Below are 18,180 nucleotides of genomic sequence, written 5' to 3' on the forward strand. Positions count from 1 at the left end.
CCCTGAAAAAGAGTAATGTTGATCAATTATTATCCATTATATAGTTTTAAATGATAGTAATAATTATATTTCTCACTGATTTTTCAATTTGGAAATGCTCATCATTTTTTTAAATTCTGAATAATCTCAAAGGTTTTAAAATAAATCATACTATAATATTTACACATAGATAATAACTTATTTAATTAGTAAATAAAATTAGTTTTGAAATAAATAAATTTACATTTAGTCTAATATAATTATACTGAATACTTTCATAATAAGAAATACATTTTAATAACATAAAACATTGTCAGTCTCGTAACTGGGTGTACATTTGCACACTTACACAAAAAGTCATAAAATAGTTGGATACAATTAATTTAAAATAATATTTGATAAAATTTAATTTACAGAAGGAGAATTAAAATAGAATAGTGGAAAACATTTTTCGTTATCTATTTAAGAACAAACTAGTTTTTACAGATACATTCAAGATACAATTTTATAAGAATAGTAAAAAATTCCATGCATGTGATAAATACATATCCGAATCTCATAAATTAATTAATTGTACTCAAATATAACTTAGTTAACATGTAAACAAATATTATTACCTAAATAATTATAACTAATAGTATAAATTTAAAAAACAAATGTATACAAGTTATTGATTTTACTGTAAATAATAAGTTATATAAATATTGTACTAAAACAATAGAAAAGTATTAGAAAATATTTATTTCAATAGTAAAATGCTTTTATTGGAAACAATAAACATCAATTCAAATTCATATTAAAAAAGTAACCTACTTATAGTAATAAATAATAATGATAAGTAATAACAGTATGATAAAAAAATAATACATTACAATGAATGTACAAAAAAAATGTTACAGAGTAATAAACTATTATCTAGGTATGTGCAATGAACAACAAATATTTACAGTTGATTGTTTTATTCTTAGAAGAGTTTATACATAGTATGCCTTTCTGTATTCATGTGGCAATATAGAATCATAAGTAACCATATAGTGTTCTTTTTCATGCTGTTCCTCTATATAACTGAAAAAAAAATTAAACGAGCATACAAGACATGTTGTAAAAAATACTAATACTAAACCCACAACACAAATTTATTGTTTTGTTTCAACATTTTATAAAAAGTTCAATATTTTTTGTAGTATACATATTTTGTTTGCATAATGTATATTAAAATTAAAATTTTAATGCATGGGATTTTCTTTAAATATAAATATAGTTTGATAACGTAAGTTAAATTACTTACAAATAACAACTTATATTCTACTTACCAAAGTAATCCTTTGATAAATTCAACCGCATTAGGTATAAAGCTATCTAAGACATCTTTCACTAAGTGGAAAAGTTTGGGTAGTTTTACTGCAAACATTCATATTGTTAATACATTGAGAAAAAGTTAGTAATAAGTATGTAGATATGATATTAAAATATAATATACTAACTAATAAATCTGAGGAAGTGAGGAAGTCCATAAATGTGACACATGGATTTGTCGGTGTTATTATTTTTAACCTGTAGTAAAGTAGTAAATATTTTTTTAAATATACAAAAAAAAACATAATAAGAATTTTTAATTGACATACAATATTATAACATGAGTATTAATCGTATTTAACATTGTTCATAAAATATATGCCATTTAATTTAGAGCATTTTGAATGAGATAATTAATGAGATTTTTCATGGTTTGTCCAACTATGTTAAGTAGAATAAAACAGATTTGAAAACATTTGAAAAATTATTCTGGTCGATTGTTTAATATGCGAAGTATGAAAACATAATTTATTACATGGGATAGAGATTAAAAATAAAAAACTTTTAATATGTATTTTGCATAAACAGACTTATCAAAATATTTTAACTACATATTTTATCCTTTAAATTCTCTTATTTTACCTGTTTTTTTTTTTTAGCGCATTAATTCACACTCTAGTGATGAATAATGTTAATAAATAATAGGATTTACCAAAATTTTAAATTTAAGCTTTGATAATTAAATGAACACTAAATGTTTATTTATTTTATACCAAACAAACGTTTCTGCACTGATGTTTAATTATTACTTCTGTAATAATTTGTTATGTGAACAACATTTGTTCTTTGTCAAGCATTATTTGCTTTTGGGTTTGGTAAACAAATAAAAACCAAAAACTTACATAATCATATTTAGGCCTTTCAAGTGGATGCAACAACCACAAATACAATGAACAGTTAAAAGCTTCTAAAATAATGATAGCCATTTCCATGCATCTAAAATATAATAAGTATTTATTTTTAAAAATGTAGTTATATTTAATAGAAAATGATTTGTATACTAACTTATTTGTTGTAGCTACATAATCTCCTATAATTTTGAACACGGTCATGTATGAAGGTATGATTGCTATCTATTAAAATAAAAACATCAAATAATTTTACGTTTCACAAAGTTTTAACTATTAACCAAAATTTTAATTTTTTATAGTAGTTATACATACACAGCGATCATCTTCAAGCATGTGTTTGTCTATAATTAATATTTCTTGAGCAAACTTGGGCAACTTGACATTGTAGTCTTCTAGTGTCAACATTCCATACCAAGGATCATACTAAAAAATAAATTAAATTATGCACTATTTATAAATCATACACAATAAAGTTGTGTTTTAAATAATAATCAGTATGTTATTAACAATCCATTTATATGGAGATCATTAACGAAGAACTATAGCCTATTCCAAATAAATCTGGAAAAATGTACAATGCGTCCGGTTTCGAGCAGGTATATCACGTGACCAGCCGGCGGTGAGTGCTGTTGGCGAGGATCAAGCCTTGATCGTATTTTTTCAACGCTCCTCGTACGAACAGCAAACAACCTTATATTCCGCTTATACATGCATGGGCGTAGCTAGGAATTTAAGGGGGGGGGGGGGGGGGGGGGGTTATTGATACAATTTAATTTGAAGCGCAGAGGGGGCACTTGCTCAGTCCCTCCCCACACTACGCCCATGCATACACCGTCTCATTGTTTATATGACGTTCCGTATACACGACGGCAAGCTCCGGCCGCCGACCGATCACGACAAGTGCCGATCATTGTATCAATGCCGGTGGACTTGCCTGCGCTATTTTCTTATACTTATTTAGAATAGAGTATACAAACATATTTTCAATATTCTCATTAGTAAACCATAAGTATGTACTCAATTTAAACGTAAATCAACGTTTCCAAATACTTTTTAGTAATAAACTATCACGGGATTTTTTTTTTTTTAATAGTATTTATTCATTATATATTATATCATTCGGTATAAATCTAATTTAGCATTTAATAATATAAATAATTATACAAGAATCTACGTTTTTAATATTTATTTATAGATCATTTTTCCAATAAACTACTTATAATGTATAATTTGATTAAATTTGGTTTTTTACGCCATCTAATTTATGACACTCAATATCGCATTAATTACTATATAATACTGAAATAACACACAAAACAAGCCCGTATTTGAATGCTTACAACTAATGCTACAACTACCGCATGTACAAATTAAGGTGATGCACACAAGCACTATGTTTTAAAAGGTCCTCTATGTATTTTAAATTAAATTGTTTTTTCTTATTGATCTAAAAAATAAATGACGTTGACAACAAAGACCATTAGTTACAACTTACAAGTATGTTTTGAATTAGAGTGGTTATAACACAGATATATACTTAATATTATTTAAGTTACATATTTTTTATATTTATAAGACGGAACAATTTTGTTTGTTTGTTTCATAAAATTAATAATATCTAAGTCTAAGTTTTTTTTCTTGGTGGAGTCCCCAACCGAGAGCGGTGTCTAGTTAGTAGAATATCCGTGCTCGACCCGTTCTTGATTGTACATTAAACAGTCGGCTATTAAATGTTTGACAGTTAACACGGTTCCACGGGTTTGACAATTATATATTTTTATAACTCACTTTAAAGTACTTATTGTAAATTAACTGTGTTTTTATTATTCGAAGAAAAGAGTATCATCATCTATAATAATAGTTGTTGACTGAAGTTGACATCTAAGGTTATTCTAAGAAACAGAAGTATTCAAATGATAAACATGTATTATCATGATTATACATTTTTAACCATAAACCACGATCATTTTAAATATTATGGTTACTATTTCAACTTATCCAATGATCTATTAAGTAAAAAATCTTTGTGATTATCAAAATTTACATTATCATCATAATTTGGATTATTGAAAAAAGGGAAACAAAATTAATTTTTAATATTATTAGGACAAACATTTTTAAGCCGAAACATATGTATAGTCTATTCGGAATGAGATCGTACCTCGGCGGCCGATTTCTGCGCATGGGCGTGGCTTTGTTCCACAGCGCTAGCCTTACAAGCTTTGGTGGTGGGAAAAGCATCTGACCGTCGCGAACGAAAATTGGTCGTCGCCGAGGTACGATCATGGTTTTAAATAGTTTTTTAGTTTCTAGAAAAATCGTAAAAATAAAAACCGATTTTTGTTTTGTTGATATTTACGTATTTTTAAGTATGAGCCAGGGTAAGAGTCTGTAGTGTTTAGACACTCTTATAAAAATATTTTAGTTACCTATTATTTATTTAGTGATATTATTGAAATTGGAATAACTATTTTCATAGTTTATGACTGCTGGACTTGGGTTGTTTCATTTAGTGAATTAAAGATTTTTTAGATTTTAAGATAACTTCAAAATATGTGTGATAATTTTATTTCTAAATAAAAAAAAAGTTACTCTTTTCACTCTTTAAACATTTTTGGCTCTTATTTTCATTTTTTAATAAAAAATAATCAATATTAGTACTGTATATTATTTACGTATAGTTGAGAAAATAATTTTTAAATTAAAATTATTTAGTGTTAGTTGATTACAACCCACTGGCCACTGTTAAACTCTTGCTCACAGGCCCCAAAGCATGTATATGCGGCACTGCAAAAGCAACCGATATTATATTATTTATGTTTTTGAATTGATAGCCAAACGTAAAGTTTAAAACTCAATAGACAAGAATTCAATATTACATAAACGTCATAAATATTCATATATATAATGTAAGATGTTTATTATTAAATTTTGAAGAACCCAACCAAAGGAAATACAATTGCTAATCAGATCTGTTTAGATTATTGGGTCATTAGAAGATAATACAATCACATAGAGAAGTATTTGCGTAACCCAACTTATACTTCTGCAAAAAACCAAAAAAACTTACTAATGCCGGTACACTAATCCAAAACTAACGCGAATCATCAACTTCAAGAGTTTATTGTTACCATATTTAAATATTGAAGACTATATCTTAGCAACAATAACAAACCACAAATTTAAAACAAAAATTCCACCATATCTCTAACAATGTACAATTGCCTATCAATAGCGAGCTATATTCGTTGTTCGTTTGTTAACAACCTATGATTTCGCAGAAATATTTATTTTAAATAGCGGCACAATAGAGATACGCCAAGAGGAAGAGGTGGAGGATAAAAACATATATAGGTCGCGATACACGGAAATGGACCGCAATGACAGTAGCGTATTGTTAGTCGCGGAAGACGGGTTGATTTCGGAGCGGCGGCCAACGACGCCCGGCAAGACCAAAGTACGGAAATGGCTAGCAGGCCTATTCGTGCAGTCGGTGCGCGCCGGCGAAAAGTTGCTGGAGGACGGTCATCTGGCTATGGCGGCGGCCATGTTTGCGAGCGCCACACTGCTCACCGACCGATCGGAAACGTTCACAGACGCAGTCCAACGAGTGTACCCGTGTTATTTTTACCGGCTATACGAATCCCGTATGGTCACCATGGGCTACGGACACCTGTTCCCGGGAACTGCAACAAACGCGACTACCGGAATAGCCGGCGCAGCAATACGCGGACGGTCACCGGTTGGCGGTCGCTTTGGCATTCTTTCAACCGATCCTACGCACCGACCGCCATCACCGACACCATAATGATACTTCAAGCATTATCGTACTAACCAATAGAAAAGCCATCGGGTGTGAAAAACGATAATATTACAGTGTAAAATAGTGTACACATGACTATTTCAAATTAAAATTGTAATAAAACAATGAATAACAAAAGGTTAAAAATAAACGAAATAAACGTGAAAAGTTAAGTATATAAACAAATTAAATACGTTTCACCGATTATATTTTAAATGATTCCTACTCGTTACTATCGCGAGAACAATACAATGAATAATCAAACAATAGCATTCACAGATGAAAACTATTATTTAAATTATACCTTGTAATAAATTATTATAATATTTTCAGTAATAAGATAAAAGATACGTAACGTATATTTCTAATCATTAATATTTAACTGTCAACAGTCGGTGGTATCTATTAGCTAAAAATAATTTGTCAGTGCTTAATTCACAATTGCAAATTAGAAAACTATGTAACAAGACACTTCTTTAGTTATAAAAAGATACAAAATATAAGCAAGTATATGAATGCAAACTATAAAAATCAGATATAACTTATTCAAAATAATAACAGTAATAGACTTGTGAGCAGGGACATGACTTCATTCAGAAGATGTTGCCTCGCGGTCAACTTCATGGGAGAAAACTAATTTACATCACTTGACCGTCGTTAATGAAGACTCGCTGTCAAATACTTATCTTATTTTTAATATCGTCTGTTCTGAAATCTAAATGAAATATCATTACCCGACGGTCAAATTGTGCGCATGGGCGTAGCATAGCATTGTTCCGTGCTAGTACCTGACGCAAAGATATAACAGAAACTGCCTTTTCTTTTTTGTTCAAATAATTTGAAGTACATTGCGCGTATTGTTTTATGCGTCACCCATGACACACGCACATCTACCTCTCGCGACGATGCACAGGTGACCTCCATCACGTGGTAAATATTTGTGGGTGGAATCTAACCACCTATTGACGAAAACCAATCGCCGCCGGGTAATGATCGCATTTTTAATAGACTAATCAAGTATACTGACGGCAAATTTAACCAGTCTTCGGTCAACTAACTTATAACGCCAACAAACTTTAAACAGGTACATTTTTCCACGTATTATTAAAACGAGCAAAATATGATAAAAGTTAATTAAAAACACAAAGTAATTTATAATAAATCATACTCCTTTAAAAATATGTTTTAAAACTTAATGAATAAATAAAATAATAAAAAATATATTAAATTTTATATCAAATATATGTTATAATATATTTATATATATTATTAAAGATTTCCGTCTGTCAGATGCGCGAATTTGTCCAATCTCTCGACGAATAGAGTATAAACTACAATATAGTTTGCATGTCCTAGTAATTATAATCAGGGACACGAAAAGTGGCGTGGACAGCTGCGATCCTAACGGTAAAATCGTCTAATGGGCTCTTAAAACTCTAAAAACAATTAGCTCGCCATTTAAAAATACTCATTTTATAATACGCGCTAAAAGAACGCCGCAAATTGAGAATTATTGTTTGCAGACAGGAGTGAGGGTCGGTTTATAACAAAGGTCACACGCCAGATTTTATGTCCCCGACTATAGTTGTTATGATAGGTAACTATTATTAATTTTTTTTTTTTTTAAAGTTTGATTTTGAGAAAACCAGATTAAGAGATTTTAATGCGTAATATTTCGGTGCTAAGAAATATAATTATTTTTTATAACACTTGGTAATAAATAATAATACTTCATAATATTAATTATAGTCAGCGACACGAAAACTGGCGGGTGATCACAACGATTTTAACGGATTTTCGTGCTAGAGGTCATTTACCATTTACCGCCCTTTTTCAAATATTTCGTATCCATGTACAATTTTTTTTATTTACAGTAAAAGCCGCTTATTAGGAACAAGGATAATTAATACAAAATGTCTCGGGAAAAATCGGCCGTTTATTAGAACATTGAAAATTAATCGGATTATTGAAACATCACATCGGTTATTTAAAACAATTAGGCGAAGGTCAGTTGACATATCACCGATTATCCGGCGATAACCAATTATTTTAATTTTATCTTTCTGTACGTACCGGTCGTACCGTTTGTAGTTTAGCTTTGACGTGCGTACGCAAAGGTGTGTTTCGTTTATCTAAAAATCTAAAAACGTCTAAACGCTAAAATTTAAGCCGATTTTAATGCGGCCAATTGTGGTTTGAAACTCATTGGACTGATTTGCTAGCCCAATACTCACCCTCTGATATTTTCAATGCGGGTGAGACTGGACTTTATTTTAGAGCTCTACCTAAACACACATACGCACTCAAAATAAGCGACAAAACCAAAGGGACAATAGTACTTGTATTAAAATATGGTCATGGAGTTACTTGACACAAAAAAAATCAACTTTGATTGATAAATATTGTAAATAACATCGTAAAATATATACATTTGTACATACTTTTTTAAATTATACAATATATGTACATACATACATATTTTATTCTCGTTTTATTCATTTTTTTTCAATTGCTTATTAGAAACAATCGGTTAAGTGACACATTTCACCTTGCCCCAAAGTGTTTCTAACAAGCGGCTTTTACTGTATTTATTAAACTGTTAACATAATATTCAACAATTGGTAAAAATAATAATATTACATATTTTTCTTAAAATAAGGTGTATTAAACACCGGAAAAGAACGTAAAAAATAAGTTTGTTGCGATAAAAAAAAATGAAAACCACTGTCTACACTTTACAGACTGAGTAAGTACGGAGTAAGATGGCGGCCAACTGCCAGATTTCGTGAGAGAGTGGCAACATATTTAAATATAATAAATAATTTGTCTACGATATTTATAAAAATGAAACATTTTAAATTTAATATTAAATTAAATATAATAACAATCACGCACAAAAATATAAAACAACTAGAAAATTATGGCAGGAGAATAACTTCTTTTTTAATTATTTATTTAATCAAATAAAATTATAGAGATATTATTGAAATCCAACTAGTATTTAGATATTATCATGAATAATTACAGTTAAAACTAAAATGTAATTAATTAATACTAAATGTATATAATTAGTCATTTTTAAATGAAATTCAACTGAATTTTATTTCAATCTTTCCTATAAACTTATTGCAAATAAGAACTATCTTGAATTTATTTTGAACATGTTCTTTCAAATAGATCAAAAATTAAATTTAAATTAAAATTGTTAGTTAAAATATTTAATTTTGTTCAAATTATAACTTAAAATGTTTACAGAAAAATTAGGCTCATCTAATTTTTAGATTGTTGATACCAATATTAATAAAATAAGGAACTATGTATTAATTTGTCAATCTTTAAATAAAAAATTAACATACATTTTAAAACTATACAAAATTTCCTAAATTATAACAAATTTTATCAAAATTTGACCTTCCATTGCTCATTAAATAAAATTGTGCCTATTCATCATTCATATTTATACATAACTATAACAACTTATGAGGAATATAGTTCTTAATTCTTAAGTTTTTAGACAAATAAATACATTTTTATTGATAATTATGAAAAAGTTGCTAAAAAAAATTTTAAAAACCAAATGTCTATAAGGAAGTTAAACATAGTCAAGATAATTTTAAAATTATGCCATAAATAAAAAATTCTAACATAAACAATAAATGAAAAATCTAGCATCTACAATCATATTAATTTTGAAAATCAATTTTTTAACTAAGTCAAAAGCTAGTTTTGCAAAATAATTTCAGTTTTTCTTCAATTTTTAAGAAAAATAATTATCATTTTTACCCACTTTCCCACCAGAAGAATACATTGAACATAAAAATCTGAGCATTTTTTTTAGTTTAAAATATGTATAAATACAAAAAAAAAAACCTTAGTGAAATCAATGTAATCGCTTATATTAATATCTTTAGTGCCTATAAATGTACAATGTAATCAAATCAATATACCTAAAACTATAAACTATTTTAATTTTAACTCACTTCATTACTCTTCTTGCCATTCTTTAATCGTTTTATAGTATCATTTTTCTTATCTTTGTTAATAAGCGGTTTACTCATCAGTGATATTGCTTCGTTAGCTTTTACCTTAGCTGCTCTTGAATCTAGATAAGTACACAAAATAATTTATATAAGTATTGAGATAACTAATAATTTCAATTTTAATTACAAATCACAATATATTAAATTACTAATTAGTGCATTTGAAAATAAAATAAAATTTCTTTTGAACTTATAATGCAATTGGATATCAACAACAGCATGATGAATATTATGCTTTTTTTAACTCGCATAACACACAATTTTAATTTTTTAAATAGTTATTGTCTGTTTAATACTTTATTAAACATGATTACAATATTAAAAAAAAAAAAATAATAACAAGTTCTTTAATTCACAAAAATAAAATAAAATGAACATTGACAAAAGTACATGAAACAACAAACAAAATAATTAAATTACTGAACTTATAAGACATTCTCATTTTGTGACAATTTATTTATTATTATTTCATACTTGTAAATGACCACCTTAGGTTGAAAGTCACACAAAAATAAAAATAAATAACTGAATAATTTTGAATTATAATATAATTAAACATGAGAAATCAGTAATGACAAACAACTAAATAGTTTTCTAATAAACAGAAATCAGATTAACATGCTTACATTGTTTTTCATATCCAAATTCCTCAAAAATACTACGGTCTACATCATCAAAAACGTTATGGTTGTTTTTAGAAATTTTTCTGTTTTTAACATATTGATCATCTGAAAACAAATGAAACATATATCAATAAATATAATAAAAATAATATGATAATAAAATAACCATCTGTAGTATGTGTATCGTCATCAGATTCTATTTGATGATTTGATAGAGGTATTGAATTAGATGAACTAGCACTTTCACATGACCAATTTCCATTGGATGTACGATAAATATTTGATTTGGGAACTAAAACATGATAAGAACAAAGTTTTTTTTTTTAAATACATTTTTATTGATCTAAAACTACCCTACTAAATAAATAAGGTAAATTGCAGTGTCAGCATTTTTACTGACTGGGTAATTGTTAATTTTAATAACAAATACAATAGGAAGAATTACTTGATATTTTAATATGAATTTAACTGATTTTTTAAACGATCTCAGTAAGAAATATAATTGAAAACAAAACACAAATAATAATTAATTAATAAAACACATTCATGTTTCACACCTAGCTTGGTTAACCACCTATTTTATAAATAAAACAAAACTTTAAGTTTTAATTACGAAAACAAAGAAAAAAAGGAAATAATTTAATTATATTAACATGTCATTATAAAAATTTAAAAATAAATAAGTAATAAGATACTTATTAATGGCATACTCAACTCATTTGCTATGATACAAGCTAGTAACTACACATAATATAATAATATTAGTCACAATATATGTAGTAAGCAACTCGCTATTTATTTATGTCTTTATATGTGTATCGTATCTGTATATTTTATATACAGTATTAATCTGATCAAAGATTAAATGTAAAACAAATAACAATTAACATTAAAACTCACTTGGTTGATAGTTATTAATCACTTTATCATCTTTGTCAGGGAGAATATCTACAACATGTGATTTCTTTTTAATATCTTTTTTTAGCTCTCTCACTTCTTTGACACAGTTAACTCCTAAAATCATTAAAGATGAATAAAAGTGAAATAATTTTAGAATAAATTTAACCCTACCATCAGTAACTTTATTTTTAGAATTATTAATTTTCTTCTTATTAATTAATACAGTTGTCTGTATAGTTGAAGTAGCAGTATCAGAAAGATTACTATTATTCAAAGTAAGACTATTGGAAGCTAAATCTGAAACAAAAAATTATTTTTTAAAACAATAATAACTTGAATTTAATTTTTTATATTTTATATATTTAATTTAATATTTAATAAATATCTGTATAATAATTCTATCAGTGAAGCATTATGATTTAACAATTATGTTTTAAAACATAATTTAAATTAAATTATGACGTGTTATATAAAAATGACATCAGAAAAATAAAAACTTAACAATATTTAAGTTTTTAAACTTAATTTTATTAAATTGAAAAATTACATAATGAATAATAATTCTAAATGAACAATACATTTAAAAATAACATATAAATAGTCATTAAACTGCACAAATTTAAAATGGAATCATATAAATTAAAATTCACAACCAATTTAAAACAAAGCTAGTTAATACCAATTATTGAATATAATAAAATGTAGACATTAATTGAATAATTTTAATAAATAATACAATTATTTCAAATTAAAATCACCTAGTTGAGAGTCACCAACTACATTAACTTTGCTGTCAATATTTAAATCTATTCCATTTGACTTTTTCTTTGAATATTTTTTAAGCCCTTTTGACTTATGTTTTTGATCACTTTCTAGACCTGTAAGCAATATAAATGGTTAGTATACAAACAATATAATAATCAGAATTAATATAAAATCTTTACTCTCAGTTGTTGATGTTGAAGTTGATGCTTTGTCTATTCTGTCACAATCTTCTACTGAAAAAAATTGTATTATTTAATATAAATGATTATCATCAATAAATCAAATCAACCTTACCATAAAAATCATCATTTTTATGTTCCTTAATTCTCTTCATTTTAGTTGCCACACTAGTTGATGTGCTGCAAGCTTGAGGTTGGTTAGAAATTTCATCTGAAATAAAAATTATTAAATTAAATCAAAAATGTTCTAAACTGATCAATTGCATTTTAAAATTGAATTAAAAAACACGATTTAAAATATACGTTAACTTCAAATTAGGATAAAAAATATAAACTGAATAAAATGTTTTATTTTAAATAATTAGATTGGAAAGAAAAAATATTACATACCATCATGGTAATCAGCTTCAACATTATTTTCATCGTTAGATTCTAATAAATCCTTACATTTACCCTTAAGCAAACTTCTAAAAACTTGAGTCCTTTTCAGGTAATTTTCTGAAAGACCTATAAATTTTATTAAAAGTTAGTAATAGAACAATATTATTATGGTCAACAATAAATAACTATTACTCTCTGTTGGTTGTAAATATTCATAATGTATTATATGATTATTAACAAATGTTGAAGATGATGAAGCTCTTGATCTCCAAAAATCATCTGAAAATCATCTTAATTAGTTTATATGATTTAATTTTGATTAAACATTTTATCAGAAAATTCAAGTAATTATTACTTCCAGACCCATATAATTATCGCTAAAGTAAATAAACATATGAACAATATAATGGTCGGAGATAATCTTAAAAATAAATAATAATGAATAAAAAGGCAGTAGACTTTAAAATTGCAGATTTGATCATGAAACTCCAAACTTTTAAAAGTAGAATAAATTTACTAAATGCCAACTGCAAGTCTAATATTGCTAAAAAGTGGAGATGATATCATCAGTCTCCACAATCACCTAATCAGTTGGTCATTGATAATCATAAGAAACTTTAAAGATTAACTAACCAAACCCAACCTAACCTAACCGAACCATCAGTTAATTTTTTTTCTATGTTATAATTAATACCTCCTCTTGACTCTGTAACAAATGGTTCTGGTCTGCTAGATTTATCTTCTCCTTTAAAAAAAAAAACCAATCTTAATTAGTATTTATAATAAATTATTAATTATTTATTCATTTTACCATCAGAGACATCATTTTTAAGATTTTTAGTTTTCTTTTCTTTAGTTACATTTGATGATGTTGTTGAACTGCAAGGTTCAGGATGATTACTTTCGTTGGGTATTACATTTTCTGAAATAAAAATAAATAGACACAAGTTATATATATTATGTCTTTAAGTACAGATTATTCAGACGTCGTAGTATGCGGATCTGTCCGAACTTATCTTTTCAATTAACGACATAATTATTCTTGTTATTACAACTGGTTTATGTTTTAATATTTTGATCACTTAATAATATATGTATTTTTTTACTAAATTAAAATTGTAATTATTATTACAGTGAATCATTTTATTCTGTAATGACTGCTCCTACCACTGATACTAATGAGACACTCAACAAAATTTTGGGCACGGTGAATGAACTTAAATCTATTCAAACAAATTAATATCCATCAATTCTTGTCGAGAATTAATTAAAATACAAAACAAAAATTACAGTACTATTGAATCTGAACTTGATATTTTATCCAATCAGTTAACCGAATTTATTTTTGAAAATAAAACCTTAAGAGTTAAAATTGAGAAGCTTGAGACCCAAATAACGACTGTTGAAACTGCGGCTTCTTTTAGAGCTAACGTTGAATCAGTCTACTCTGAAATTATAGATTACCAATCACGAGCTTATAACATTGTTTTTTTTTTTTTTTTTTTTTTTTTTTAACATTTCGGAATTTTCGACAAAATACTCAATAGCATTGGTCTATAAATAAATCATGTATCTGTTCGTCGCTTGGGTAAACAATCAAATAAACCACGTCCTCTGATAGCTACTCTACCTACGAACTCCGATGTTTTTGAAGTCTTAAGAGTAAAACAAAAATGACTTGGTACTGCGAACTTCAAGGATATTCGTATTGCATCTGGTCGGAAATTGTATCCCAACTTAAGGTCCGCAATGAAGCTGGTGAAGATAATTTATTCATTAAATTTATCAACAATATACCCACTGTTTCAAAAAACTACCAAAGAAATTAGCCACTATAAATAATCTATCTGTATTACACGTATATCAGGAAATTCATGGTTTAAATACCAAATTAGATACTTTTATACGTAACATAGCACTTCTTAACTATGATTTGATTATATTAACTCAAACTTGGTTATTCTGTTCTATTAATGACTCTGAACTTGGACTTTGATCTTGTTACTCTGTTTTCCTATGTGATAGCCAAGAAATTCAAGACTCTGACGTTCGAGGTGGTAGAGTCTTAATTGCCGTTAAAATCCAATTTCCGTGTCATCGTTTAATTATACAACACAATTTGGTTGAGCAATTAATTGTAAAAATATATATTTATTCAATTTGTTTAATTGTCGGCTCTATATACTTTCCTCCGCGTTTTGATTTAAATTTATATAATAACCATGTCAACATTATCGATTATCTTATGTGTATCATTTACCTATTGTAATGATACATTTTTGGTGCTAGGTAATTACAATTTGACTTATGTAAATTGGATCATTAATAACCACAAAATTATTCCTAGATTATCAAATAATAATTCTTTTGAATCAAATATTCTATTTACTTTATCTTATGTTAATTTGATGCTATATAACTTAATATATAATGATGCTTCTGGTTCATTACTTAATCTAGTTTTCTCAAATATTTTCAATGTAAATGTAACTTTTGAAACTTATCTACTTGTTCTTTTGGATTATAAATATCATCCTGTTTTACAAATTACACTTCCATTTTCAATAAATAATAATAATTTACATTAAAATGAAACTGCTCATGACTTAATTAATTGTAATTATAATGGCAGTAGGCTCAACTGATTGGAGTTGCACATTTAAAGATTTATGTATTAATGAAACACTTAATGTATTCTACACTAAATTACACGATACAATTAATACATACTGTCATAAAAAAAACGTATATTCTCTTCAAAGTATCCCTTATGGTCTTCTAATACTCTAAGACAGTTAATCTTTTCAAAAAAAAAAATTGCTCATAAAATATATAAAGAATATCCGATTAACATAAACTATAGTCTATTCGGAATGAGATCGTACCTCGGCGGCGACCAGTTTTCGTTCGCGACGGTCAGATGCCACCACGAAAGCTCGTAAGACTAGCGCTGTGGAACAAAGCCACGCCCATGCGCAGAAATTGGCCGCCGAGGTACGATCACATTCCGAATAGACTATAGTTTTTCAACTGATAGGTAGCAATATGTTTTAATTCTTCATTATTCAAAATTAACTCTGTCGTCCCTCAGGGATCACATTTAGCTCTATTACTATTTAATTTATTTATTAATGATATGAAATTTTACCGTATTATTAAATCACTAACAAGACCTTAATCGACTTAGCACTTGGTGTATTCAAAATAACTTATTCTTAAATATAAATAAATATAAAATTATGACTTTCTCTAAAATTTGTAATCCAATCTCACATAATAATTATAATCTAAACATCAAATTAGATCATGTTTTTCTATACCAAGCACTTGGGAATTTATTTTGACCCGCCTCTTTCATTTAATAGTCACATTATCATATCAAAATTCATAAATCGCAGCGGTAAAGACTTAACCAAAACCTTAAGCGTTAAAATCACTGTACTGTTCCTTTGTTAGATAATTACTTGATTATGGATCCACAGTTTGGTCTCCACAATCAATTAGTGCTATAAAAGGATTGATTCAATTCAAACCCGTTATCTACGTACTATTCAATTTAGGCTTGGTATCGAACGTACTCCTCACTCATCATATCAACCACTATTATCATACCTAAAATTAGAAAATCTTGAACATGGACAAAAATACTCGATTCATGTTTTATTTTTAAATTAACTTAATTGTCCAGAATTACTTTCTTTATTGAATTTTAATATCCCAAATCGTAAAACTAGGCAGTTGTATACTTTTTATGTGCCACTCTAACGTTCAAAATATGCTCAAAATGCCCCTTAAAATAGATTATTGCAACTTGTAAATTATTTAAATATTGATCTGTTTTCCTGTATTTCATCAAATGATTTTAATAATTACCTAAATAATCTTTTTGCTGTATAAATGTTACATTCTATATCAATATTATTATAAGTCAAGTTTTTATTATTATATATTTTTCATTTTGTATTCTTAATATTTTTTTTTCGGTGAATTATTTCAATCATAATTTTCTAAACATCACATTTATTATACTTAAACTTGTCAATTTATCAATCAAATTACTATCTGTACTGTTGTATTATGTTAAGATAAATAATAATTTAATATCAAAATATTATGTATATCCTAAACATATGTTTATAATAATTGTAATTGGATTTGCCTGTTTAAATATACAAATAAATAAATAAGACCTAATCAATCATATTTTTAATTTAAACAATAAAAATAAATAATTATTAAAATTAACATCAGACTAAAGATTAAAAATCGCAAGAATAAAAAAATAATGATCATATTTTATTTTATTTTATTGAATTAAAAAAAATAATTTTACTCACTTAAATGATAATCAGCTTCTAAATTATCTTTATTATTGACAAAGGTATCCTTAGATGCACAGCTAAGAAGTTCTTCATGAACTTTCAATTTCCTTACATGATTAACTGATAAATCTATAAATTATATATAATAATAATATACAAATACAATAAAAAAAAAAAGTAATCGTTAAAATCAATTAAGATACTTTACCTTTAGTTAATTTATTGCATTTATCATGTATCTTATTGTTGGATTCTTTTGTTGTTGTTGATGTTTTTGATCTACAATTATCATCTTTTCCTAAAATTGATGTTAATTAATTTATATGATAGAACAATCAATAAAAAAATTCTACCTTCAAAAATTCCACTTTCGCAATGTTTGGATTTATTTTTTTTACTTATCATGTTCATTGATGTTGGTGAACATGTTGAACTAAAAATTTCCGATTGATTGGTTTGATCATTAGAGTCATCATCTGAAATTTTAAAAGTCATTAAAATAAAATAATTAAGTTTTAATGTGATACAAAAATATGATTTCTAAAAAAAACTTTAATTCAAAAAATTAACATTAAAAATCTTCAAAAAAATTAAGAATAAAAACTATATTAAAATATAAATTAATAAACTTATTATAATAATTTTAGTTAATTTTATTTAATTAAATATTTATACATATGTTACTCGCCTTCTTGATAATTAGTTTCAATACTATTTTTATCATTAAATTGTAATGAGTTCTTAGATTTGAGCCACCTTTTAATATTTTTAGTATGTTTCAAGTAATTAACTGACAGACCTATGAATTATATCATAAGTTAGTAATAGAAGGATATTATTGTCCCCCTTAATAAATTATTATTACACTCTAATAGCCCAATGCAGAGGTCTCCAACCTACGGTCCATCCTGCAGTTTTAACTGACCCGCCACAAGTTTAACTGATGTTTTGAAAATATTTTTTATTTATCAATAATATTTCC

The 18,180-nt window shown here is 26.7% G+C and overlaps 1 protein-coding gene across 6 annotated transcripts in view; it reads right to left on the minus strand.

Moving 5' to 3' along the window:
• Positions 1 to 870: 870 nt before the first annotated feature.
• LOC112593081 (protein PFF0380w-like) overlaps positions 871 to 18,180 on the minus strand; it is a 48,423-nt gene continuing 31,113 nt past the window's right edge. For 4 of the 6 annotated variants that reach the window (XM_025337338.1, XM_025337339.1, XM_025337335.1 and 1 more), the window contains 22 exons: positions 17,887 to 17,997; positions 17,552 to 17,674; positions 17,407 to 17,496; positions 17,214 to 17,327; positions 13,688 to 13,798; positions 13,571 to 13,621; positions 13,069 to 13,155; positions 12,886 to 13,002; positions 12,611 to 12,706; positions 12,496 to 12,549; positions 12,310 to 12,429; positions 11,723 to 11,848; positions 11,552 to 11,665; positions 10,818 to 10,943; positions 10,655 to 10,756; positions 9,969 to 10,090; positions 2,499 to 2,609; positions 2,341 to 2,408; positions 2,178 to 2,271; positions 1,464 to 1,533; positions 1,293 to 1,380; positions 871 to 1,044 (listed from right to left, as the gene is read on the minus strand). In XM_025337338.1, coding sequence (XP_025193123.1) covers positions 954 to 1,044; positions 1,293 to 1,380; positions 1,464 to 1,533; positions 2,178 to 2,271; positions 2,341 to 2,408; positions 2,499 to 2,609; positions 9,969 to 10,090; positions 10,655 to 10,756; positions 10,818 to 10,943; positions 11,552 to 11,665; positions 11,723 to 11,848; positions 12,310 to 12,429; positions 12,496 to 12,549; positions 12,611 to 12,706; positions 12,886 to 13,002; positions 13,069 to 13,155; positions 13,571 to 13,621; positions 13,688 to 13,798; positions 17,214 to 17,327; positions 17,407 to 17,496; positions 17,552 to 17,674; positions 17,887 to 17,997 — 2,186 coding nt within the window. In that variant the 3' untranslated portion in view covers positions 871 to 953. The remainder of the gene's footprint in view (positions 1,045 to 1,292; positions 1,381 to 1,463; positions 1,534 to 2,177; positions 2,272 to 2,340; positions 2,409 to 2,498; positions 2,610 to 9,968; positions 10,091 to 10,654; positions 10,757 to 10,817; positions 10,944 to 11,551; positions 11,666 to 11,722; positions 11,849 to 12,309; positions 12,430 to 12,495; positions 12,550 to 12,610; positions 12,707 to 12,885; positions 13,003 to 13,068; positions 13,156 to 13,570; positions 13,622 to 13,687; positions 13,799 to 17,213; positions 17,328 to 17,406; positions 17,497 to 17,551; positions 17,675 to 17,886; positions 17,998 to 18,180) is intronic. The other 2 variants (XM_025337334.1, XM_025337336.1) reach the window with 2 other exon arrangements.

Source organism: Melanaphis sacchari, unplaced genomic scaffold (assembly GCF_002803265.2).
Source record: "Melanaphis sacchari strain LSU unplaced genomic scaffold, SCAv2.0 Contig1_pilon_pilon, whole genome shotgun sequence".
Lineage (NCBI taxonomy): Eukaryota > Metazoa > Arthropoda > Insecta > Hemiptera > Aphididae > Melanaphis > Melanaphis sacchari.